The sequence below is a fragment of the Dipodomys merriami genome, unplaced genomic scaffold (assembly GCF_024711535.1).
Source record: "Dipodomys merriami isolate MVZ:Mamm:240054 unplaced genomic scaffold, mDipMer1.0.p SCAF_911, whole genome shotgun sequence".
NCBI classification, from domain to species: domain Eukaryota; kingdom Metazoa; phylum Chordata; class Mammalia; order Rodentia; family Heteromyidae; genus Dipodomys; species Dipodomys merriami.
In genome coordinates, this window is record NW_027206526.1 from 11,341 (window position 1) to 36,642 (window position 25,302).

Genomic DNA, 25,302 nt, shown 5'->3' on the forward strand with positions numbered 1-25,302 from the left:
TTGGGTGCTCAGTCTTTGGAGCAGCCGTGAAGCGCGTGATTCTTCATCATGCTTGCTCCGTAGGTAGGGGACGGAGGGCAGTGGGCGTGGCACAGGGCAGCTGTGCCTTCTGTTGGGTGGAGAGCCTCTCTCGGGCAGGGCCGGGGTGTGGCGGGCCTGGCCCGCCTGGAGCCAGTGCTGAGGCTGCGGCCGCAAGGCCCAAAGCTCGGGTCTGCCCTGCGTGGCAGGCTGAGGCCCAGCCGCCTCCCTCCCTTCTCAGTAGAGCAGCGTGAGGCTCCCAAGCAGAGGACAGTGGTGAGTTTGGGAGTCAGGGAAGGTTTCAGGTGGAAGAGCAGGCCAGTGTGGACAGGGACGCCCGAGCGGAGCCAGACAAGGACTGGGGTGGATGCCTGCAGCTGGAGTGGGGGAGCGGGGCTGTGCTCGAGGGGGGGACCTCCAGCGTGGAATAGCGGGGGGACGTGGGCGGCGGGGGACGTGGATGGTGGGGACGTGGGAGGCGGGGGATGTGGACGGCGGGGGACATGGATAGCGGGGGACGTGGTGGAGCGTGGAGCTGGCAGAGGCAGGGGCTGCTCAGGAGGTGTCTGTGAAGGCCGTTGGGTGCTCACCCGGGTGAGACGGGGCTGGAGCAGAGACCTGAGGAGCCCCAGAGCCGGGGGGGCGCAAGCGCAGGCCCTGAGGCCTGGGGTCCTGGACAGTGATTGGCACAGCCGTCCCGGGGGGGGCTCTGGGGCTCCTGGCGGACCCTGGGGGCAGCCGGGGACCCCGTCCGGGTTCAGTGGGAAGATTGGGGACGCTCCAAGAGGGCTGTGCGGTGGAAGGGGCGCCAGTGGGGGGCTCAGGAGAAGGCCGGGCACACCACCCAAGGCAGAGGCCGTGGAGCAGGAGGGTGGAGCCTGAGGCAGCTGCTGGAGGGACTGGGCGGTGAGGGCCACGTGGGGCAGGTGCACGGCAGCTCCATGGAGACGCAGAAGGGAGGCTCCTCAGGAGGCCTGGCCCCTGAGCTGCCTGGCGCTGCCAGAGGGTGCCTGCCGGCAGAGGGCAGTCGGGGGTGTCCCCTGTGGAGAGCTGGGGGAGGCTGGGCGGGGGATGGCCCACAAGGCCGGGGCTGAGGCCGGCCAGACGTCGGTCAGGCTCACCACGGCGGCCCATTCTTCTGTGCCGGCCCCTCGGGGTCTGGGCACCGTCACCGAGCTCCTGTGTTAAGGTGGTGGTGCACTACCACTTGAGCCATGGCTCCATTTCTGGCTGTTTGGTGGCTAAGTGGAGATCAGAGTCTCACAGGCTTTCCTGCCTGGCCTGGCTCCTAACCACAGTCATCAGATCTCAGCTGTCAGAGTAGCTAGGATTACGGGTGTGAGCCACGGCGAGGGTCGCGGGCGGGCGTGAGCCACGCCGCCTGTGGTCTGCGGCACCCTATCCCAGGAGGGTCCTGAGTGGGCGCCCTGTGCGCGGTGGTCTCTCAGAAGCTGTGAGCACGCCCATCCTCCTTCCGTCCAGCCTGCTTTCCGGTGGCCCCAGCTTTGTGCTTGGCCCTCCCTCCCTCGGGCAGTGCCCTGTGCCTCTCTGAGCCCCAGTGGCCGGGCCTGAGGAACGGCGTGGCTCCTGCGGGGCCTGTTTGTGGTGTCCGTGGCTGCCTCACCTCTCCCCCTCTCTCCGGCCCCTGCTCAGGTGCTGGCCGCCGAGGAGAACGTGGACTTCCGCATCCACGTGGAGAACCAGACGCGGGCCCGGGACGATGTGAGCCGGAAGCAGCTGCGGCTGTACCAGCTTTACAGCCGGACCAGCGGGAAGCACGTCCAGGTGCAGGGCCGCAGGGTCAGCGCCCGCGGCGAGGACGGGGACAAGTATGGTACGTGCCGGCCCGGCCCACCCGCGGCACCGAGCACTGGCCGAGTCACCCCAGGCCGGGCGTCCTGAGCTCTGAGCCTCCTGGGGGGACTGACCAGGGTGTGGACGCCAAGCCGGGGCTGGCGGGAGGTCCGTGCTTGCCTGGTGATGACCGCGCCCCGGCCGCAGGCGTCTCCAGCCTCGGGGGCTGATGTCTGGTCGGCGGAGCCTCTGTGGTGTGTCTCTGGTCTAGCCGCTGTTGGTGGGAATCAGCCTGGGGCTTGTGTCTGCGTGTGTGCAGGTGCGTGGGTGCGCTCGGTGTGTGTGTGAGCATGCGTATGCACGTGTGCATGTAAGTGTATGCGCTCACATGTGTGTGTATGTGTGCACACGTGTGTGTGTGCACGTGTACGTGCGCACGTGTGTGGGCAGAGCAGACCCACGTTCCCCTCGGCACAGGGATCGTTTCCTTATTGTTGCTGGGCAGGAAGGGGTGAGGCCCTGGGAGCTCCCCCCCTCCCCCCCCCCAAGGCCCGTCTCACCTTGCAGCCTTCCCAGGCCCAGGCCATGCGGGCGCCCTGACCCCCGAGCTGGGGTTCTGCCCTGAGCTGGGGTTCTGCCCTGAGCTGGGGTTCTGACCCCTGAGCCGGGGTTCTGCCCCCGAGCTGGGGTTCTGCCCCCGAGCTGGGGTTCTGCCCAGGGCTGGGGTTCTGCCCTGAGCTGGGGTTCTGCCCTGAGCTGGGGTTCTGCCCTGAGCTGGGGTTCTGCCCTGAGCTGGGGTTCTGACCCCCGAGCCGGGGTTCTGCCCCCGGGCTGGGGTTCTGTCCCCGAGCCGGGGTTCTGCCCCTGAGCTGGGGTTCTGCCCCCGAGCTGGGGTTCTGCCCCTGAGCTGGGGTTCTGCCCCTGAGCTGGGGTTCTGCCCCTGAGCTGGGGTTCTGCCCCTGAGCTGGGGTTCTGCCCAGGGCTGGGGTTCTGCCCTGAGCTGGGGTTCTGCCCCTGAGCTGGGGTTCTGCCCCTGAGCTGGGGTTCTGCCCCCGAGCTGGGGTTCTGCCCCTGAGCTGGGGTTCTGCCCAGGGCTGGGGTTCTGCCCTGAGCTGGGGTTCTGCCCCCGGGCTGGGGTTCTGCCCCGAGCTGGGGTTCTGCTCCCGAGCTGGGGTTCTGCCCCCGAGCTGGGGTTCTGCCCAGGGCTGGGGTTCTGCCCTGAGCTGGGGTTCTGCCCCGAGCTGGGGTTCTGCCCCTGAGCTGGGCTTCTGTCCCCGAGCTGGGGTTCTGCCCCCGAGCTGGGGTTCTGCCCCCGAGCTGGGGTTCTGCCCCTGAGCTGGGGTTCTGCCCTGAGCTGGGGTTCTGCCCCTGAGCTGGGGTTCTGCCCCTGAGCTGGGGTTCTGCCCCTGAGCTGGGGTTCTGCCCAGGGCTGGGGTTCTGCCCTGAGCTGGGGTTCTGCCCCCGAGCTGGGGTTCTGCCCTGAGCTGGGGTTCTGCCCTGAGCTGGGGTTCTGCCCTGAGCTGGGGTTCTGTCCCCGAGCCGGGGTTCTGCCCTGAGCTGGGGTTCTGCCCTGAGCTGGGGTTCTGACCCCCGAGCCGGGGTTCTGCCCCCAGGCTGGGGTTCTGCCCCGAGCTGGGGTTCTGCCCCTGAGCTGGGCTTCTGTCCCCGAGCTGGGGTTCTGCCCCCGAGCTGGGGTTCTGCCCTGAGCTGGGGTTCTGCCCCCTGAGCTGGGGTTCTGCCCCCGAGCTGGGGTTCTGCCCCCGAGCTGGGGTTCTGCCCTGAGCTGGGGTTCTGCCCCCCGAGCCGGGGTTCTGCCCCCAGGCTGGGGTTCTGCCCCGAGCTGGGGTTCTGCCCCTGAGCTGGGGTTCTGCCCCTGAGCTGGGGTTCTGCCCTGAGCTGGGGTTCTGCCCTGAGCTGGGGTTCTGACCCCCGAGCCGGGGTTCTGCCCCCAGGCTGGGGTTCTGCCCCGAGCTGGGGTTCTGCCCCTGAGCTGGGGTTCTGCCCTGAGCTGGGGTTCTGCCCCTGAGCTGGGGTTCTGAGCACGTGGGCAGAGGTGGGGGTGGGTCCCTCCGGCCCAGGCCTCTCTGGGATGAAGGCCCACCAGCATCTGATCACTTCGGTCAGGAGGTGACAAGACAAATTCATTCTTGGACCTTTTATCCCGGACACCATTTATTTCCCTGTGCCCCGAGGGCAGGTGTGACCTCGCGTGGCTGCCGCACTCTGGGCGGGGGCTGGGCCCGGGCTGGGGCGGGCTCTCGGCCAGCTGCTCCCCCACTTCCTTGGCCCTGTCGACTCCCTCTGCCTCCCTGGCCTGCCCTCTCTGCCCTGCTTCTGCTCCTGGTCTGGCTCCCTCCTGCCTTTGTTGCTGTCCACTGCTCTGTGCTCCCTCCCCACACCCTGTCCCCTCTCCCTTGGGCTCAGTCTCTCTCCTTTCAGATCCTGCCCCTTCCGTCCTCTCCAGCCTCAGCCTCCTCCAGAGCAGGTGGTAGCTTTCCCTGGGATCCTCCGTCCGGTTGCTGCCAGGGAAGGGGCAGCTGCTGGCTGGGAGGGAGGAGGTGGCTTCCCGGGGTTCTGGGAGCTCTTGCTGGCCCCTCTAGGCCAGGAGGGCACGGGAGGGGGTTGTCAGACTGTGGTTGAACCATCTGTCCACACCCTGAGATGGGGGGCAGGAGCTGTTGGCCTCTGCCTGCACGGGCCTTTCCTGTGCTGTGTGACGGAGGGCCGGCCGGTTGCCTTCTCTGTGCGTTGTCTGGGCTGAGGGACAGCAAGCGGGCAGGGGCTGCTCCCAGCCTGCCTGGGGTCCCGGGTTCCGGCACCGGGCGGGAGCCCTGGGCCTCTGCTGTTCCATTCAGGGTCCCATTAGAAAGGTAGATGAGGCCGGGGCCCATCTGTGAGCCCTGGGGGAGACAATGAGGCTTCCAATCTAGATAATCAATACAAATATTATTGGGAGGGTGATTGATGTGGCCAGGGGCAGGGGAGGGAGTCACCTGACCTGCGGGGGGGCCCGGGCAGCTCGGGAACCTGGTTCTCTCCTGCCTTGTGAGGGTCAGACTGCCTGAAACCGGGGGACCTGCCGTGGGCGCCGCGTGGGGCCGGGCGGGGGGCTCTGCGCTGGGCCGGGCGGGGGGCTCTGCGCTGGGCCGGGCGGGGGGCTCTGTGCTGGGCCGGGCGGGGGGCTCTGCGCTGGGCCGGGCGGGGGGCTCTGTGCTGGGCCGGGCGGGGGGCTCTGCGCTGGGCCGGGCGGGGGGCTCTGTGCTGGGCCGGGCGGGGGGCTCTGCGCTGGGCCGGGCGGGGGGCTCTGTGCTGGGTGGGCCGTGGGCTCTGCGCTGGGCCAGGTGGGGGGCGCCGCGTGGGGCCGGGTGGGGGGCTGGGCGGGGGGCTCTGCGCTGGGCCGGGCGGGGGGCTCTGCGCTGGGTGGGCCGTGGGCTCTGTGCTGGGTGGGCCGTGGGCTCTGCGCTGGGTGGGCCGTGGGCTCTGTGCTGGGCCGTGGGCTCTGCGCTGGGTGGGCCGGGGGCTCTGTGCTGGCTGGGGCCGTGGGCTCTGCGCTGGGTGGGCCGGGGGCTCTGCGCTGGGTGGGCCGGGGGCTCTGCGCTGGTCCGGGCAGGGGCTCTGCGCTGTCCGGGGCTGGCCTCTGAGGGCTGGCCTGGGCCTGGTCCCCGCCTGCCCCGCCCGGGGGAGCTCCCACACCTGCGGGCCGCCGCCCTGGTGTGCCGCCGGGGGTGTCTCCTGTCCCCAGACCCCCGAGCTGTGCAGGGCTGGCCCCTGGCCTCATTGTCTCCAGTCTATTTTTCTTCCTAGAGCTTCTCGCTGTCTGCGGCTCCATTATGTCCTGGGCCGTGGATGGCCGCCTCTCCCGCTGGGTGCCCCCAGGGCACAGACACCGCGGGCAGGCGCTCGGCACACGCTCGGATGCCCCCGCGGGTCCGGGGTGGGGGTGGGGTCACCTCGCCCCGGGACACCAGAGCATGGGTGGGGGGCTGCTGGCGCCAAGCGCCCCACATAGGAGTGTCCCCTCCCCCACCCGTCTCCCTTCCCTCCCTCTCTCCCCCTTCCTTCCCAGTACCTCAGGGAGGGGCCTCGCACCCAGCCCCTTAGCTGTCCTTTGACACGGTGGCCACCCACGGCTGGCCTGCCCCACACGGGCAGGGCCACACCAGAGCTACAGAGAGGATTAAATATAGCTCTAATCAATAGTATTGATTCTCTCTCTCTCTTTCCGGTGAGCCCACATGGCTTGAGACCCTCCTCTGGGACTTAGGAGAAGAGAACTTTGGAGAAAGCCATTTTGTGTGTGTGTGGGGGGGAGGATGGGGGGGGGAAGGGGAGGGAACATTTCCAGAAAGATCCCCAGCCCACCTGTCTCCCGCGGTCTCTCCATCATCCCGCCCGCCCGCCTTTGGAGGTAGGGAGGCTGGGCCCAACTTCGGAGGCTGTGAGGCGGGGTGTGTGGGGACGCTTCTTCTCTGGAGGAAGTGGCTGGCTGGGGAGGCTGCGGTCTGGGGGGCTCCTGGCCCTTGGCCTCTGCCCTGCCGGGCTGCATCCTCCAGCTTGGTTCTCAGCTGCCTGTCTGTGGCGTCTTCCGTGTCTCTGGCTTGCCTCTCCTTGGGTCTCTGGCTGTCTCTCTGCCTCCCTCCATTGTCTCCCGCCCTTCCAAGTCTTCGAGGGAGGGCAGCCCAGCCCGGGGCTCTGCCGTGGTCAGTTGTCAGTCCATCCGTCAAGGCCGCTGCTCTTTCCTTGGTGCTGGCAGCTGGCCCCCGTCTGTTCTCGTGCAGCCTGTGGAACTCGCCGGCATTCTGCCCGTCTCTCAGGAGCCGGTCTGCAGCCCTGGCCCTACTGTGACTCTGGGCAGGAGCTGTGCGGCGCTGTTGGCTTCAGTGTCTTAACATGGTGTCATCATTATTATGCCAAACAGGGTGAGGATACGATGAGACATCCGTTCTGTGTTCAGACTCCACCCAGAGACCAGCACACAGTCGGTGCCCAAAGACATTCTAGCTGTTATGACTCTCTCTCTCTCTCTCTCTCTCTCTCTCTCTCTCTCTCTCTCTCTCTCTTTCTCTCTCTCTCTCTCTCTCTCTCGCTCGCTCGCTCTTTCCTTGTCTGAGACTAGGACTTGAACTTGGTACCTGATGTTTTTGCTCATTGGTTGGCGCTCTATCAACTAAGCCGTACCTCCAACCCCCCCACCTCATCGCAACAGAGTTTTACTCACTGAGTCTTACCTCGGGATAGCCTTGAACTTGCCTCCTCCTGCCCCAGCCTCCCAGAGCTGGGACTCTGGGATTACAGACACGGCTAGATGCTGGCGGCGTTGATCTTTTGTGTTGTCCTTCCTCCTCCTGGCAGAGGAGGAAGCCAACAGGAGATTTGTACTGAATGATATTGCCAGCCATTCTCCCCTCCCCTTCTCCTGAGGCTGAGAAGGTGGAAGAAGATGCTGGAAGCTTCATTCCCCCCCAGGGCCCCGGCCCCCAGCCCTGGTGGGTGCCAGGCTCCTGCTGGGTAGTGGCTCTGTGGCTTTTCCTTCTGGGATCTGTTAGATAAGGTGTGGGGGGGTCTCCGCCCGAAACCCTGCTTTGGATTTGGGGGCTGTTTTTCATGTCCAGATTGGAAGCATTCTTCCTCCTCTGAGCCTGGCGTGGGGTGCCCACGGCTCCCCATCTCCTCGTGTTGGCTAGAAGGCAGCTTCCTTAGCAGGCATATGACCCTTCTTGCTTCAAGGTCATTTGGCAGTGGAGCAGGGGGATGTCCCTGGACATCTCAGTTCCTGAGTTCTGTCTCCAAGAAGGAGAGGCCAGGCCAGGCCAGGCACCAGTGGCTCACGCCTGTCATCCTAGCTACTCAGGGGGCTGAGATCTGATGATTAGTGTTCAAAGCCAGCCTGGGCAGGAAAGTCTGTGAGAATTTTATCTCCAGTGAACCATCAAAAAGCCAGAAGTGGAGCCGTGGCTCAAGTGGTAGAGTGTTAGCCTTGAGTAAAAAAAGAAAAGCAGGTGAGGGGCAGTGCCCGGGCCCTAAGTTCAGGCCCCAGGACTGGCGGACAGCTCCACAAAGCCTTTCCCGTCCCAGCTGAACGTGACACAGGGGGACCGGGGTGTGGGGTCAGGCTGGGACCAGTGCCTCAGGCCCGGCCTGCCTGGGTTTGAGCCTTGGCTCTGCCACTGGTGGTTCTCGGGGCTCGGTTTCCCCACCTGTGAGTGGAGGTGATGGCAGGCATGCTAGATAGAGCTCGTGAGGGTAAATGGGAGAGCTCCACATCCCGAGAGTTACTGACCTTCCTAGAGACGGGGGTGAACAAGGCCTGAGCCAGCACCTTGGCCTGGCCGGAGATGTCCCTTGTCCCCCAGCAGAGGGTTTTCTGTTTGTCCCAAGCCCAGGTGGCAGGCGCGAGAGGTGGGCACACTGCAGGGGAGAGCCGAGGCTGGGGCGTGGCCGGATTGGTGGAGAATGGAGGCTGGGGCGCGGCCAGGATTGGTGGACAGCGGAGGCTGGGGTGTGGCCGGATTGGTGGAGAGCGGAGGCTGGGGTGTGGCTGGATTGGTGGAGAGCGGAGGCTGGGACGCGGCCGGGATTGGTGGAGAGCGGAGGCTGGGACGCAGCCGGATTGGTGGAGAGCGGAGGCTGGGACGCGGCCGGATTGGTGGAGAGTGGAGGCTGGGGCGCGGCCGGGATTGGCTGAGAGTGGAGGCTGGGGTGCGGCTGGATTGGTGGAGAGTGGAGGCTGGGGCGCGGCCGGGATTGGCTGAGAGTGGAGGCTGGGGTGTGGCTGGATTGGTGGAGAACGGAGGCTGGGGCGCGGCTGGGATTGGTGGAGAGCGGAGGCTGGGTGTCGCCGGATTGGTGGAGAGCGGAGGCTGGGACGCGGCCAGGATTGGTGGAGAGCGGAGGCTGGGGCGCGGCTGGATTGGTGGAGAGTGGAGGCTGGGACGCGGCCGGGATTGGTGGAGAGCGGAGGCTGGGGCGTGGCCGGATTGGTGGAGAGCGGAGGCTGGGACGCGGCCGGGATTGGTGGAGAGCGGAGGCTGGGGCGCGGCTGGATTGGTGGAGAGCGGAGGCTGGGTGTGGCCGGATTGGTGGAGAGCGGAGGCTGGGGCACGGCCGGGATTGGTGGAGAGCGGAGGCTGGGACGTGGCCGGGATTGGTGGAGAGTGGAGGCTGGGTGTGGCCGGATTGGTGGAGAGCGGAGGCTGGGTGTGGCCAGATTGGTGGAGAGCGGAGGCTGGGGCTCGGCCGGGATTGGTGGAGAGTGGAGGCCGGAGGCCCTGGACTCTCTTTCGCCCTTTACTGGCGCCAGTCACTGTCAGACGGCTCAGGGCGGCCGTGTGCTGTTCAGATCGCTCGCTGGGTGCTGGGCGCTGGGCGCGAAGGAGCCTGCGGGCCTCGTGCTCACGGCCGCCCTGCTGGAGTGCAGACAGTGGGACCGGCTTTCCGTCCCTGCAGGGAACACCGAGCCATCCCCTGGGGATCGGGAAGGGCCTCTTGGGTCTGGGTTTGGAGTTTCTGTCCTTGGCTGAGCTTCTGCTTTGGGCCCATGCATGGGAAGCAGCTCTTGGTAAGAATGTGGGACGGGGCTGGGGCTGCGGCTCAGTGGTTGGTGCGTGAAGCGTGCACGAAGCCCTGGGTTCGATTCCTCAGCACCGCATAACTGGGGGCTGGGAAGGTGGCTCAGTGGTCCAGCGCTTGCCTTGCATGCGTGAGGCCCTGGGTTCGAGTCCTCAGCACCACATAAGCAGAAAAAGCCGGAAGTGGCGCTGTGGCTCAAGTGGCAGAGTTCTAGCCTTGAGCTGAAGAGCTGAGGGACAGCGCCCAGGCACAGAGTTCAAGGAAAAAAAAAAGAATGTGGGATAGGAGGAGACTCACATCCAGGTGACCAGGAAGCAGAGACAGGGATGGACAGACAGACGCACAGACAGGAGGGCTGGGTGCAGAGCAGTGTGTTTGCCTTGCTTGCGTGTGGCCCTGCGCTCATCCCCAGCACGGTGGGGGGGGGGAGGGATGGGTGCCCTCCCCCCTTAGGCAGACGCGGACACCCTCTCCCACCCCTCTCACCCGCTCTCATCGCTTCCCAGCGCATCGCAGGCTGGTGGCCAGGCCCTGGGGACCGCTCCCATCCAGAGCACAGCCCACGCTGGGAACGCTAAGCGGCATGGTGCTGGACCGGGTGGACGGTGTGTTTGGGGAGGGCCCCTCTGAGGAGGTTGGAAGCTCTGAGCAAGGCAAGCTCCAGGCAGGCAAAGCTCATACAAAGGCCCCGATGTGCAGAGAGCAACAACGGTGGCCGTGCGTCCTGGGAAGGGACAATGGGGCCAGATGCTGAGGGTTCCAGCAAGGAGTTGTGATTTGTGTCTTAATAGCTCGAGGTCTCTAGGAGGCTTTGTTGCAGGACTCCTCCGCTGGGGCGAGAGTGGCTGAGGGAGGCGGCTGGGGTGGAGGCCCTCGGATGGAGGCCGTGCTGGCCCTTCCTCCCAGATGAGCCTCTGGCTCCCGAAGCTGTGTCAGGGTTGGGGGGGGGGCCAGACCAGCTCTGGAACAGACCCCGGGTGGAGTCTGTCCTGAGAATGGCTGCTGCTACGGCTCCCCAAAGGATTTTACATAGTTCTGGCCGGCTGGCTGCTTGTGACGTCAGCCCAGAGCAGCGTCTGAGTTCTTCTGTTTTGTGCAGTGGTGGGGCTGGAGGGAAGGACAGACACCGGCCTCCACACTTAGGGGCCAGGCGCCTTCTGCAGGCTGCAGAGGGGGCAGTGTAGCCCTGCCCGCTTAGCCCAGCCCAGCCCTAGCCCAGCCCCAGCCCCAGCCCAGCCCAGCCCAGCCCAGCCCAGCCCAGCCCCAGCCCAGCCCAGCCCAGCCCAGCCCCAGCCCCACCCAGCCCCAGCCCAGCCCCAGCCCAGCCCCAGCCCAGCCCAGCCCAGCCCAGCCCAGCCCCAGCCCCACCCAGCCCCAGCCCAGCCCAGCCCAGCCCAGCCCCAGCCCTAGCCCAGCCCCAGCCCAGCCCTAGCCCAGCCCCAGCCCCAGCCCCACCCAGCCCCAGCCCAGCCCAGCCCAGCCCCAGCCTAGCCCCAGCCCCATCCCCAGCCCCATCCCCAGCCCAGCCCCAGCCCAGCCCCAGCCCCACCCAGCCCCAGCCCAGCCCCACCCAGCCCCAGCCCAGCCCCAGCCCAGCCCAGCCCCAGCCCAGCCCCACCCAGCCCCAGCCCAGCCCCACCCAGCCCCGACCCAGCCCCAGCCCCAGCCCCAGCCCCAGCCAGCCCCAGCCCAGCCCAGCCCAGCCCTAGCCCAGCCCAGCCCTGACCCAGCCCCAGCCCCAGCCCCAGCCCAGCCCCGACCCAGCCCCAGCCCCAGCCCCAGCCAGCCCCAGCCCAGCCCAGCCTAGCCCCAGCCCAGCTCCAGCCCAGCCCCAGCCCAGCCCCTCAGACAGTGCAAGGCTGTTCTGGAGACTGTCCAGAGCTGGGGCAGAGAGGGACTGACTGATGGCCCTTCGGGGCTCCAGTGGAATCTATCCTGGAAATGGCATGAGCCAGCCAGACCCGTGAGCATGGGACTCAGTGAGCTTACACGGGCGCTCCATGGACACAGCAGGGCCTGGCCTAGGGACAGAGGCCCAGGTGCATGCTGGGAGGAGGCTGGCAGTGGACTTCCTTCAGTGTCCTTGGGCTGGTCCTAATGCTTCCCCCCTTTCCCAAGTCCCCAGGAAGGAGCAGAGCAGCTGGCGAGAAATGAGAGCGGAGCCTCATGCCACACGCAGCCTCCGTGCCACAGCCTCTAGTGGTAGTGCCAGAAATGGAGGCAAACCTGGGACCCCAAGATGCCCCCCATGGTCTGGAGGTCTGCCATGGCGAGGATGCGGTAGTGGTGTTGATCCTCATCCTGGTGTGAGCACAGCTCATGGTGTGGATGGCTGTCACGGTCTAGACACCTGTCATGGTGTGGACGCCTGTCACAGTGTGCACTCCTGTCACAGTGTGGTGTGGACGCCTGTCACAGTGTGGTGTGCACTCCTGTCACAGTGTGGTGTGCACTCCTGTCACAGTGTGGTGTGGACACCTGTCACAGTGTGCACTCCTGTCACAGTGTGGTGTGCACTCCTGTCACAGTGTGGTGTGCACTCCTGTCACAGTGTGGTGTGGACACCTGTCACAGTGTGCACTCCTGTCACAGTGTGGTGTGCACTCCTGTCACAGTGTGGTGTGCACTCCTGTCACAGTGTGGTGTGCACTCCTGTCACAGTGTGGTGTGCACTCCTGTCACAGTGTGCACTCCTGTCACAGTGTGGTGTGGGCGCCTGTTGCGGTGTGCACGCCTGTCACAGTGTGCACTCCTGTCACAGTGTGGTGTGGGCGCCTGTTGCGGTGTGGACACCTGTTGTGGTGTGGTCTCTGCAGGGTGTTGATCCTCATTGTGGTGTGAACTCTAGGCTGTTGTGAAGGCTCAATGCCTGGAAGACACCAGACAAATGAAGAGCACAGGACAGGATCAAGGGAAGCAGGCCCAGGTCCACCTTGTAGGCAGCTGGCTTTTCCACTGTCTTTTAGGAAAACAGTTTGGTTCTGTAGTTTTTAGGAAACAACTCACAGCTCCTGAGCTGTGAGCACAGGTCGTGCCCGTGTCGCACAGTCTTCATCAGAGCGAGGGAAGCGTCAGGAAGCATCTCTGCATTTTACAGGGGAGAGGCCAAGGCCCTTGGCAGGAGGTACAGCTACACCTGTGCCTTCCAAGCCCCTGCCTCTCCACAGGGCTCTGGACATCCTTGGGGTCCCAATCCTCCCTCTGCTCCCTCAGGGCATGACCAGAGCTTCCTGAAGAGATGCTGCAGAGGGTCCCAGAGCCCCGGATGTCCCCTGCAGAGCGTGATGGGCGTGAGTGGAGGAGGTGGGGCTGTACCCCCCTGCCCCCCCTGCAGAGCTGGCTGACACCCTTGACCCCGTGTTTACTGGAGGTGGGGGGTGGGGGGTGGGCGGTGTGCCTCTCTCCTTCCCAGAGTTACAGAATTCTTGTTAGATCTTTAAATTTTATGTAAATTCTTCTTTCTCCCCTTGGAAGGATGGAGATCATATTTTAATTAGCAGTGGTGTCAAAGGAGGCTAGATTAATTATCACAATCTCAAGCTCCACATGGTTTCAATTTTCCCAGCAGGGCACCAGGGTCTATATTTGTAATTTTTTTTATTAAAATCATACCTCGTGCATTTTAGGGGCACTGAGGTGCACTCTCTGAAGTTGTAAGGATATGGTAACTCTGGAATTCGGGGCTGTGATTTTTGTTATGGAGAAGGAAGTCCCTTGTCACCTATGTTCAACTTCTGTGTATGAAGGAGGGGCAGGTGCTGGCAAGGGGGTCTGGTGTGTGTGTGTGTGTGTGTGTGTGTGTGTGTGTGTGTGTGTGTGTGTGTGTGTGTGATGGTCGAAATCAGAGAACTCCTGCTTCTGTGTGTGGGGAGGGCCGAGGTGTAAGAGTCAGGCACAGAAGTTCAAGACCAGAGGAGAGAGCTCAGACGGTAGCGCGCGCGCTGGACCCCACACAGCCCACGGTTGGAGGACAGTGTTCTGGCAGAGGGAGGGGAAGGCCCTGGACACAGCATGCCTAAGCCAGGGACCACTGCCCTTTGACCTCTGGTGCCCTTGTTCAGTCGGGACTTTAAGGATCAGCTCTGGACACCCTGTCTTGAAGTCTAGCCTGGGGAGTCCCAGCTGGAGGGAGCTGGGTCTAGCCTGGGGTGTCCCAGCTGGAGAGGGAGGGGTCTAGCCTGGGGTATTCTAGCTGGAGCAGGGGAAGTGGGGTTTTGGTTGGTCTTCTGGTCTCAGATGGCTGCAGTGAAGGGCAGATGAACATCACATGACCCCTTTCCCGAGGTCTTGTTCTGCATCCCTGTGTCTTCCCAGGTCTTGCAAGTGGCAGAGATTCCAAGGGTCAACCGCAGGGAGGCAGAGCAGGGGTCCTGGACTTGACCGTGGAGGAAATAGCTTGATGTCTCAGTGGCAGGATGCACGTGTGTGTTTATGTGTACGTGTACACATGCACACAGTCTGTACGTGTGTGTGTGAGCGCATGCATGAACACGCACACGCATGAGTGTGCATGGGCGCACACGTGTGCTAATCCGTCCCTTCCTCTGGAGAGGCTACTTCTGGTCTCCGAGCGCTTGACCGTCCTGATGGTGGGCGACGAGGGCAGGGCACACAGGCCTCACCTCTGCCGGAGTCCTTGCATCTCAGGGGGACTGAGAGGCTCCCGGTCGGGCTGAGGGGGAGGGCCTCCTCACGCCTGGCCGCGGGGGGCTCGGCCGGCGGGGGCGCTGTCGGCGGCTGAGACGCCCCTGTTCTCTGCCCTCACAGCCCAGCTCATCGTGGAGACGGACACCTTTGGAAGCCAAGTCCGGATCAAGGGCAAGGAGACGGAGTTCTACCTGTGCATGAACCGCAAAGGCAAGCTGGTGGGGAAGGTGAGTGCCGGGGAGGGGCGGTGGCGTGGCGTGGGGCCTCGGGCGCAGCTGGCCGCCAGGAGCACCGCCCCAGGGGGAGGCAGGGGTGTGAGTGAGGGAGGGGCCACCCAGTCTCTTCCTGTCACCCCCCCCCCCCGCCCTGCAGCCGGCCCAGCCCGGCCGTCTGTGCGTGTGCACCCCTGTCCCCCGCTGCACACAGGGCCCTGGGCCCTGCTGGCCCTGCGGATCTGCTGCCCGTGTGCCTGGTGGCCAAGCCCGTGACTGTCGTGTTAACCATCGCATCGCCAGGGTGCTGCCACAGCCTCAGCCCTGGCCTCAGGGTTCTGGTGTTTCAGAAAGATTGTATTACAGGAAGCTTCACGAAATGCAGGAGGGCAGGCAGGGACCCTCCCCCCCAGCTCTGGGCGACTCGGATCTGCCCGGTGCCGGCAGTCACGCACCTGCTGTCTACGGCGTCCGGGTGACGTCATGCCCTGTCCCCCCCGGCTCTGTGGTGACGTCACACCCGCCACAGTCTCCCCCCTCACCACCACAGGTTTTTCTTTTTCAAAATTGCCTTGACGTAGTTGTACACACAGGGATTTCAGTTCCAACCCGGAGGGAGGATGGAGGTGTCTGTCCAGTGCATCTCGGCCTCCAGTGTCAGCCCCTGTTCAACCGAGTCACCGGGGCTCTGCCGAGCGGCAGCGTGGCTCACGGCAATGCTGGAGTAAGAGGAGACGGTTGCGGTCTCTCTGAGGCTGAATCCTCTATCCTCGCTCTCCCAGCCCTCCTCCTCCCCCTCCAGGCCGGCCTTGTGGGCCAAACATTGTCATGCCACTGGTCACAGTTTCTTTTAGCTGACCATTTGAACACTGAGCAAAACCGGTTCTTCCCGGCAGTCCTGGTGGACGGGTAGCACAGCTGTCCCATTTCACAGAAGGAAACACCGGTTCTGTGTTTGTGGGGAAGCCCTCATTCCAGGGGCCGCCCGAGAGCCGGACGCAAAGCTGCGTAGAAGAAAAAATGAAACTGCTCTGCCCACCCCACCCCACGCGGCAGAAAGAGCAAAATAATAGCAATCCGAAGCACGGCCTGGGTGCCGACAAATGGTTTGAATTAGTGATTCACTTTCCGCCGTCCAGGCCAGGCCGGCCGGGTGTCAGGCCGCGGCCGGGCGGGTGCAGGTCCCCCTGCCTGGCCCATCACCCTGGCTGCTGCCCGCCCCCTTCTCTGTAGAGGCCGGGAGGCAACGCCCTTCCCAGGGTCCGGACCCCAGGGGCGCGGAGGGGCTGGGCTCCGCTGCTGAGTCACATCCACGGGAGCCGGCTCCGGTTTCCTGCTCTTGCCTCCCCAGCGTTAGTGTGGGTGACTGGTCCTCTGGCGTGGCGGCTGCCCGCCCTCCTTCCCGCCTCCGCCTCCCCCGCCGCTTCCCCTTCCCGGCCCCTCTCCTCCCCGTCCACCTGGCCAGAAAGCCTGGGCCGATGCCAGCCTTGGAACCGCAGAGCCGCGGCCAGGCTCTCGGACCTGTCTGGCCCTGGGATCTGGCCCCAGACTGCTCAGCTTCTCACCCGCTGCCCGTGCTGCGGCCTCCAGGTTCCTCCATCTGTCTGCTAAGGCCGGGCCGGCCCCGCTCCAAGCGCTGTGTGGCTCCCGGCCTAGGGAAGGGCCTGTGGACAGGACGCACCGGCCCCGCCGGCCCTGCCAGCGGCTTGTGCTCGGCCAAAGGGCCCCGTCGGGTCCCACGTCTCCGCCCCTCCCCCAACCTCAGGTCCCCGAGGACGGCGCGCCCTGGCCTGGCCTTGGCGGTGCCAACTGTGCACCGACACGTCCCCAGCCCCGCCTGCGTGTCCTGCACCCGACTCCCCTTCCCCAGCGTCCCCGCCTGCAGCCCTGTCCTTGGCACCTGCATCTGTCCCCTCTGTGCCCCAGGGTGTCCTGCGCCCACTCCCCTTCCCCAGCGTCCCCGCCTGCAGCTCTGTCCTCGGCGCCTGCATCTGTCCCCTCTGTGCCCCGGGGTGTCCCCGTCCACCCCGGTACCTGCTCTCTGGCCGCCCCGGGAGTGGGGCGAGGCCAGCTCTGGGTGGGTCCACTCGCCCAGGCCTCTGGCCTAGGATCTGCAGAAGTGACCGAGGAACAGACGTGGCCCCGGCTGCCCGGGTGCTCGAGCCCCAGGCGGCTCACGGAGCCGGTCTCCTCACCTGCGGACGGCCACGCTGACCGCTGACCGCCGAGGAGCCGCGTCTGCTTCGCCGCATTCCTTTGCCCTTGGGAAGCCCCGGCTTCTGCTCCTCTGGAGTTTGTCCCAGGACGGCTTCCTTGCCCTGTTCTGTCCCCTGGCACATCGCCGGCGGAGCACCAAGCACAGCCAGGGGGCCGGCCGGGGGTCCTCTCAGCGCCAGCTCAGGTGCCCCAGCTCCTGACGCTAGTTGCGCCCTGGGCTGCATCAGCCCGCCGAGTTCCCTGGCTGCCCTGCCGCCCGCAGGCCCAGCCCCGTCAGCCCTCAGCCCTAGGCACCTTTGACCCCTCACCCGCCAGTCCTGGGGGCTGTGTCCCCTCCATCTCACCTCCAGCTGCTGAAGGCCGGGGTGAGGGCTCACGCCCGTCACCCCGGTACTGGGAGGTGGAGACGGCTGGGTTGGGGTTTAAAGCTAGCCCCGCAAAGCGTGTCCGAGACCCGGTGTCAGAGATGCCAGCCATGGCGAGCTGCTTGCTTGTGATCCCAGCGGCGCGGGGCACAGGAGGAGAGCCAGGCCCTGGGCTGGCCTAGCCACAGTGAGACCTGTGTGAGAAGTAACGGGAGCCAGCAGTCCCCAAATCCCTTCTCTCTAAGCCGTAGTGCGCTTGGCCCTGCCAGCGGCGGACCGGACGTCTCAGGGACCTTGACCTGCAAACGCTCTGGGCGCCCGGTCCTGGCTGAGCCCGGGCTGTCCTCGGGAGTGACAGGGAGCAGAGGCCAGGGGCTTCTCTCCGGGCTCCCAACTGGGGGAGGTGGGACGGTGTTCTGGTTGCTTTGACTTTTGTCTAAGGTCCTGACTTGAGAAGCTTCCAGAACTTTTCATGGAGGACCCAAGCCCAGGGAGCCCTCCCCTCAGGCTGCCTAGCCTGTGTTCCCTGGCCGCTGTCCCCACCACGCTGCCTTTGGGTCCCGGGGTGGCCCCTGCCCTGCCCCTTTCCACTCTGCCCTTCTCCCCATCCCCGTGGTCCGCGGAGGTCGGCCTGCCCTCTGCACAAAGGTGAACGTTCCTGGAAACGCTCGGCCATTTTCCACCTCCAATGGAAGCTGGAACCTGCCCTTCCACCTCCACGTGGCCCGGGAGCCGCCTGGAGCCAGGAGCGGCCCGGCCTACATTGGAGATGTTCCTTGGAAACTCCAGGCTGCTAATTCAGGCTCCCAACTGCGTGTCCCCCCAAGCAGTCCGTCCGGCTGGAGCCCTGCCTTGCAGCGGCTGGGCCCAGGACGGGCCCAGGAAGGCCGGCCAGCCCTGCAGAGCCACCCAGCAACTGCCTACCGCGTGTCAGACCCACGCGTAAGCCCTTCCTCACGCTGGGTCTGCGGTGCCCAGGCCAGGGTGCCCGTCGGCCGGGGAGGAATCCTGGGCGTGGAGCGTGGGGCTGGCCGGCCCGAGGTCACACAGGAATTCACTCTGAGAATTCATTCGACTGCGGACTCAAGTCCAGTGCCCCCTGCCCTCCCCAGCTGGTAGCCCAGGAAGCCTGGGACCCCCCAGAGCCAGTAGCCCAGACGCTGGCGTTACACGGCGCTAAGTCTCTCATTGTACTTGGGACCAAGCTTGGAGATGTGCCACTCCCTCACCATGCAGCTCCGTCCAGCGGCGTCCCCGGGGGGTCCAGCGGCCCTTGGGCAGCTGACTTAATGTCGGGTTTTGTGCAAATCTGTCACAACTCATTTTGGTTGCAAGTGGTACAGCGGGACGGGAAATGGCCCCATTACGCTGCGTGATGGCGGAGAGCCATGAATGCCAGGCACGCTGCCTCCAGAGCCCGGACGATGGGCCAGGGCTTGTTCCTCTTCTTGGCCTTGCTTTCGCGGTGCTGGCGTCACGGTCAGACGGCTCTCCTCCCGGCCGTACAGTGGCTTGCCGCTGTTTCAGCCTTACGAGGCCCTCCAGTGTGAACCCAGCCCTGTTCGTTGCTCTGCCCGATGGCCTGGGCCCCGGCCAGGCACGGGGCCTGTGGGAAGTGCTTTGGTCAGCCGGGCCCAGGGCTCCGGCTCCGGTAGGAGCGCAGAGGCTCCGCAGGACTCTGGGAAGGAGTGGACTCCTGGGCTCAGTGGGGTCTGTTACCTGAAAGGTCCGCCAGGCCCGCGGCCCGCCCCGCCCCCGACACGGCCACCCGCCCAGGCCCTGCAGTCTTGTCCCTCTCGCCTGCCTTCTCTTTACCCCTGCCTCTTCACAATGACACTTCATGGAGTCGAGTCGGACTCCTGCGGCTTCTCCAGGGCGCACTGTAAAGTCCAGTGTTGGCAAGGCCCCTGGTCAGGCTAGCAGGACCGCCCGCCGCCTCTCCCCATCAGATCACCGCCCCTGCCTGACCAGACTCTCCAGCCCCGAATGATGTCCACCGGCCCTGGGCCTGTCCTCCCAGAGCCCTTCCCCGAGGTCCCCACCCTCCCACCCGCTGCCGTGTGGAGCCGGGCTTGTCCCTGGGGCGTGGCGTGGCACCGGCCTCGGTGCCCGTGGACGGGGCCGTGAGACTCTCTTTAACATGCCTCCTTTCTCCCCTGCAGCAAGACGGGACCAGCAAGGAGTGTGTGTTCATCGAGAAGGTTCTGGAGAACAACTACACGGCCCTGATGTCGGCCAAGTACTCGGGCTGGTACGTGGGCTTCACCAAGAAGGGCCGTGCCCGCAAGGGTCCCCGGACCCGCGAGAACCAGCAGGACGTGCACTTCATGAAGCGCCACCCCCGGGGCCAGCTGGAGCCGCAGAAGCCCTTCAAGTACACCACGGTGACCAAGCGGACCCGGCGGGTGCGCCCCACGCACCCCGGCTAGGCCGGCCTCGGCCCCGCGCCGCCCGCGCCGCTCACTCCCGGAGAACTGCAGCAGGGGGATATTTTTACACAAGAAGACAAGGAAGAAGCTCTATTTTTGTACATTGTGTTTAAAAGAAGAGACTGAGCCAAAACTCACGGGGCGGGGGGGGGGGGGGACGATAAGGATCTCACCGCCGAGCAGGTGAAGCCAGACGCAGGACGAGGGCCGGGAGACCCGTGGGGCCCAGGGCCGCCTCTCCCGGAGGAGACAGCCCGCGGTCCCCACTCGGGACTTGGCAGACCAAAGTCCTTTCCCCCAAAGGTTCTGAAAGCGAAGGAACAACGCGAAAACAGATCGGAAAGAGAGGGCGGTGCCCCCCCCCATGAGGCCACCCCCCCTCCCGGTCCACACCTCTCGCCCCAGACGCCAACAAAAATCGCTCTCCGGTTTGCAGCTGTTTATTTATTGTCCGCTGCAAGCTGACCCGAGACACCGCGCAGGAAAGGGGCACCCCGGAACTCTCCGCGCCTCGACCTTCGACGACAGACGGACGCCCGCGTCCAATCATGGTGACCGCGCTGCAGCGGTCTTGAGGTCCGCTCCAGCCCCTCCGCGACTCCATGACACCAGGGATGAGGGAATCCTTTAAAACCAGCTATGTTATATATATTATATATATGAGCTATTTATTTCACCTCTCTGTATATTGCAGTTTCATGAACCAAGTATTACTGCCTCAACCATTAAAAACAACAGACAGATTATTTAAAAACAAAGCCGGAGGCAAGCGGTGGCTGGAGCAACTTCTTTATGTCTGCTGCGTCTTGGTCTGTGTTCATTGCTCTAAGGACTGGAACCGGCTCACTTGCTGATGGATTGGTTCATGTGTGCACATCTGTTCTTTAGTTCACATCTCCATGTATCTCCATCCTTTCCTTCATGTCTTCATCTGTTTCTTTGCCTCCTTCCTTCATCCCCTCATCCACCCATTCACGTATCCGCCTCTTCTTCCCTGCGTTCATTCGTATCTTTATCCATCCATCCGTCTCTTACATCCCTTCCCGCACGCATTTATCCACCTGTCCCTTCACCCAGGATTCACCCAGCATTTCCTGCGCTGCAGGCATGCGTCTGCCTTAGTAAGATAAAAACCTTGGCTTCAGAGGTTTCATTTACTATGTGGCTGGTTCAGGGCCGACTCAATCACTCACATGTATGCAACTAGAACCTCTTCACGCCAAGTTTCTATGCCCAGGTCCCTTCTAGTAGTTCATTTTTCTTCTGATTCCTTGCATTGTTCACTGATTTACTGATGGGTCCATTCATTCAACCTGGTTTTACTGAGCACCTCTAAGAGCTAGATATTCTTCTGGGCACAGGCGGTCCATTGAGGAACAAGATACCCAGAGCTGTCCTAACTCATGGAGGTCGTAGGGTAGGGCTTGGTTGAGTCGTTGCTCTATTTTGCCAAACACAGGCTGGACAAGGAAATAGGGTGGGGTTTCCAGGTCAGTTTGATATCTGGAATTTCCTTTATCATCCATCCATCCGTCCATCCGTCTGTCTGTCTGCCTTCCCCTGTGCTTCTGGATCTAAAGAAGTGGAGGGTAGAGAGGACGCTGGGGTCTTGGTCTCAGCCCCGGCCACCTGCTCCTGCCTTCTCCCGGAGGTAGTGGAGACAGACCCGGCCCAGCGTGGGGACAGAGCCAGGCGGGGTGGGGGGGCGGCCCTGGCGGGGGGAAGGCTCGGGGAAGGCACCGGGAGCAGGAGCTCCCGGTCTGCCTGTGGGACCCGCTGGACGCGCGCCAGGCCAAGCTGGGGTGCCCGGGGCCTGAAAGTCCTATAAACGCGCAGAGCCTTCTCTCCCTGGCCCGGACCGGGGCTCACACGAAACAATGGTGAATGACGTGCTAGAGATGGGGCGCAGTGCCCCAGCCGCCCAATTAGCCGGTGGGTCTGCTGCAGACATTAGGCCAAGCTGGGGACCAGATGGCGGCAGGCGCAGCCCGGTCCAGGCGTGCCTGGCTTCCTGGCTGAGTCTCGGGCCGGGAGGCTGGAGGTGGCCGGTGTGCGGCCCCCCGTGGAGCGGACGGGCCATTAACCAGGCCTTGCCCCCGCCTCCCAGGGCAGCTCGCGGGCCCAATTAGCACTTGCTGGAGTTCCTGTCCGGCCCCACTGGGCAGGCAGCTCCCCAGCCCGTGCAGGCTGACGGGCCGCAGCTGCAGGCCTCGGTCACCCCGGAGCCCGTCCCGAGAGCTGGGTGCTCTCCGAAGACCGCCACTGACCTGTGTCCTTGGTCCACCCCTGGCGTGGCCGCTGTCCCCGCCCCTGTCTGTCATTTAATTCCTACTCACTGCCCTCTGGCATTTCTTTTTTTTTTCATCTGCTTCCTACCCACAGAGAAACTGAGTCTGGGAAGGGAGTCTCTCAAAATAGTTGGTCAGACCTCCAAACCCTGCATGTGACCATGACACCCCCCACCCCAAGAAACCGGTGGGAAATCAGAGAAGTCAAGAGCCTTGCTCAGAGACACACAGTCGGGACGTGGTAGAGCCAGGCTTGAAGCAATGTTCTTGCCTCTCCTCTCCTCCACCCCTGCCTGCTGCATTCAGGGCTCTTCAGGCTGCGTAAGTGATGGAGAGACATGTGGACATGTGTTAGCGTGTGTAATAATGTGCACTGGTGTTGGTCTGGCTTCGGGCAGAGCTGGAGCTGGGTCATGTTTTCTTTCCTCTGATTGGTTTCTTTCTCACAAGGGCTTTCCCTGCAGTTCCAGATTTATATCCTGCTGGATTAATACTTTAGAGGATGTTTATTCTCCCTTTTTTTGGGGGGTGTAGCACTAGGGCTTGAACTCAGGGTCTTATACTCTTGCTTGGCTTTCTGCTCAAGACCGGTGGCCTACCATTTGATCCATAACTCCACATTGCTGGTTGATTTGGATTTTTCTAGTCTCCTGACTAGCTAGGATTACAGGTGTGAGCCACCCTTGAATAAGTCCGGCCCAACCCTTGAATAAGTCTCTGATCAGGGAGGTCGAATAGTTTAACTGACCAGCTGTAGGTCATGGCTAGTCCCGGAGCTGGGCTAGGGGAGGGGTGTGCGCCCAGAGCCGGGCGGGGGAAGGCGGAGCAGCCCAGGTGTCCGGCCAGGTGCTCCTCATCTCCAGGAGAGATGCCTCTCGGCTCCACCCACCGCGCAGCGTCTCGGGGCCTGGGGCAGGCCTGGCGCTCGAATTCCAACAGCTTCCCAGGTTACCACCACTGCCCATCCGAGGGCCAGACGTTGAGGACCACTTGTCTCCCGTTTGCTCTTCATCTCAAGCTCAATCCTGCTTGTGTGACCCAGGCTACAGGAGCGGTGCTCAAATCACAGCTCTCAACTCCGAACACGTGCGCCTCAGGAGATGGTGGCTTTCCAGAGCTGGGCAGGTACTGTCGTTTCCTGGGATCATGCACTCGTGCCCAGGTCTCCCGGTCCAGCCCTGGTCTCTGGGCCGCAGTCCCTGCCCCCGCACCCCCCTCCGCTCCTCTCTCCCTCCCACCTCAGAACCCTGTGTTCCCAGCATGCCTTGCCTCGTGCTGCAGACAGCTCCAGATTACAGAATAGTACCCACGGTGCTGTGCGTCCCCGGGGACACGCTGGTCTCTGTCCTAGGAGGGGAAAAATGTGGCTCCTGTCTTGGTAGAAGTGAGGTCATGTTGGATTCAGGTGTGTGGGAAGTCAGATGGTAGGAATATTGTCAATTTTCCTTTAATTATCTTGTTTCTTTTGTATTTGGAGAAATATTGCTCTGGGATACATTGACGCCGGTAGACGGTCTAGTAGTACCAAGCAAACTTTGGTAGGAGTAACTCATTTTGTCCTGGGGACAGCAAATCATGGCTAATTTCATGTCTTATCTATTCATTTATCTGTTCTCTTGCCCATGCATCATCCATCCATCCATGCCTCTGCCCACCTGTCCGTCTGTCCTTCTGTCCATGCATCTGTCCCTCCGTCCATGCATCTATGAATCCATCCATCCATGCATTTGTCTGCCCGTCGATCCGTCCGTGCACTTGTCTGTCTTTCCATCGGTTCGTCCGTTTGTGGTTGGAAGGCTGGTCTTTGGCGGTGGCTGTGTGATGGGGACTTGGTGCCCTCATTGGTTCGCCCGTTTGTGGTTGGAAGGCTGGTCTTTGGCGGTGGCTGTGTGATGGGGACTTGGTGCTCTCATTGGTTCGTCCGTTTGTGGTTGGAAGGCTGGTCTTTGGCGGTGGCTGTGTGATGGGGACTTGGTGCCCTCATCGGTTCGCCCGTTTGTGGTTGGAAGGCTGGTCTTTGGCGGTGGCCGTGTGATGGGGACTTGGTACCTCTGCCCCCCCCGCACGTTCCCTTCCCTTTCAGGTGCGCCACTGATTTCCAGCTGGCTCGGCCTGTTCACCATCCCCACTCTCAGCCTGGCTTCCAAGCCTGGGGTCCTGCCATTGAACGTCCGAACTTCCGGGGCGGAAGGACAGACTTACTCCCAGGGCTCCAGATGCTCAGGCAGCGTGGAGACCTCCAGGACAGCGTCGGTCACACAAGTTGTTTCACCCTCCTTCTGCTCTCAGTACTTCCAGCCAGGCTGGGGGGGCCCTGGAGGGGGGGCTGTGGTCAGCCAGGAGGGGCGGGAGCAGGCCTGGGGGGGCCCCTGGAGGGGGGGCTGTGGTCAGCCAGAAGGGACGGGAGCAGGCCTGGAGGGGGCAGGGGGCTGGGGGGGGCTGTGGTCAGCCAGGAGGGACGGGAGCAGGCCTGGGGGGGGCAGGGGGCTGGGGGGGGCTGTGGTCAGCCAGGAGGGGCGGGAGCAGGCCTTGGGGGGGACAGGGGGCTGGGGGGGGCTGTGGTCAGCCAGGAGGGACGGGAGCAGGCCTGGGGGGGGCAGGGGCCGGGGGGCTGTGGTCAGCCAGGAGGGGCGGGAGCAGGCCTTGGGGGGGGCAGGGGGCTGGGGGGGGCTGTGGTCAGCCAGGAGGGGCGGGAGCAGGCCTGGGGGGGGGCAGGGGGCTGGGGGGGGCTGTGGTCAGCCAGGAGGGGCGGGAGCAGGCAGTGGGGGCTGGGGGCTGGCGGGGGGGGGGGGGCTTCCATTAGGAATGAAGCCTGGCTTGCCCGTGGAGGAGAGGAGCCCTGAGCTCATTCAGAAGTCTGGAACCGCTTTTATTTCCTGGAGATCTTAATCTGGCAGTAACCTCTGACCTGAGCCCTGAGGCGATTAGAGCCCTGCAAGTGGTGGGTTTTGAACTTCCTGGGGAGCTACTTCCTTTGTATTCAGTGCTGGGTAATCCAGGTAAAAGGCTTCACTTAAGCAAACAGACAATTACAGCCCACAATAGACCAGATCCTGCGGCACTGGGGTTGAGACTGAAGTCTCCTTTCACGACTGCCTCTCCCTAATTCTCCTTGCACATGCAAGGGAGCGCGCGCGTGCGCGCGCGCACACACACACACACACACACACACACACTGACACCCCCCCCACCCCGCAGCTGCGTCTGGGGGCCCAGGGAAGGATTATGGCCCCTCCGAACAACCCAGCGCCTGGTGGGTCGGGCACAGCAGAGCAGGATTTTAGGTGACGTCTGGGGCTCACCGTCCAGGGTTTGTCTGGGACACGCGAGGTCCTGGGTTCCACTTCCAGCTCTGCAAAGGGAAAGTGGACCTGGCGCCACAAGTGTGCAGTGATCCAGTGTACGCAGAGAAGGCTCTGGAAGGCTGGCATGGTGGCAATCGCCTGTCACCCTACCTGCCCCAGAGTCACAGGCTGGGGGACCATGGGTAAAGGCCAGACTGGCCTAGAAGTTTCTGAGGAGGTAGGATCTGAGAACAGCATGAAGGAACTTCATCTACCTACCTACCTATCTTCTATCTACCTCTACCTACCTATTCTTTCTTTTCATCTATCTATCTATCTATCTATCTATCTATCTATCTATCTATCTATCTATCTATCTATCTATCTATCTATCTATCTATCTACCTATCTATCTATCTATCTATCTATCTATCTATCTATCTATCTATCTATCTATCTATCTGTCTGTCTGTCTGTCT

At 63.5% G+C, this 25,302-nt stretch overlaps 1 protein-coding gene across 1 annotated transcript; it reads left to right on the forward strand.

Moving 5' to 3' along the window:
- The first annotated feature begins 48 nt into the window (after window positions 1-48).
- LOC138821403 (fibroblast growth factor 18-like) lies at window positions 49-19,981 on the forward strand. Its single transcript, XM_070013606.1, has 5 exons — window positions 49-59; window positions 228-294; window positions 1,672-1,852; window positions 14,149-14,255; window positions 18,985-19,981. Exons 1-5 carry the CDS (start codon window positions 49-51, stop codon window positions 19,249-19,251), a joined length of 633 nt encoding a protein of 210 aa, XP_069869707.1. The 3' UTR covers window positions 19,252-19,981.
- Window positions 19,982-25,302: the final 5,321 nt, after the last annotated feature.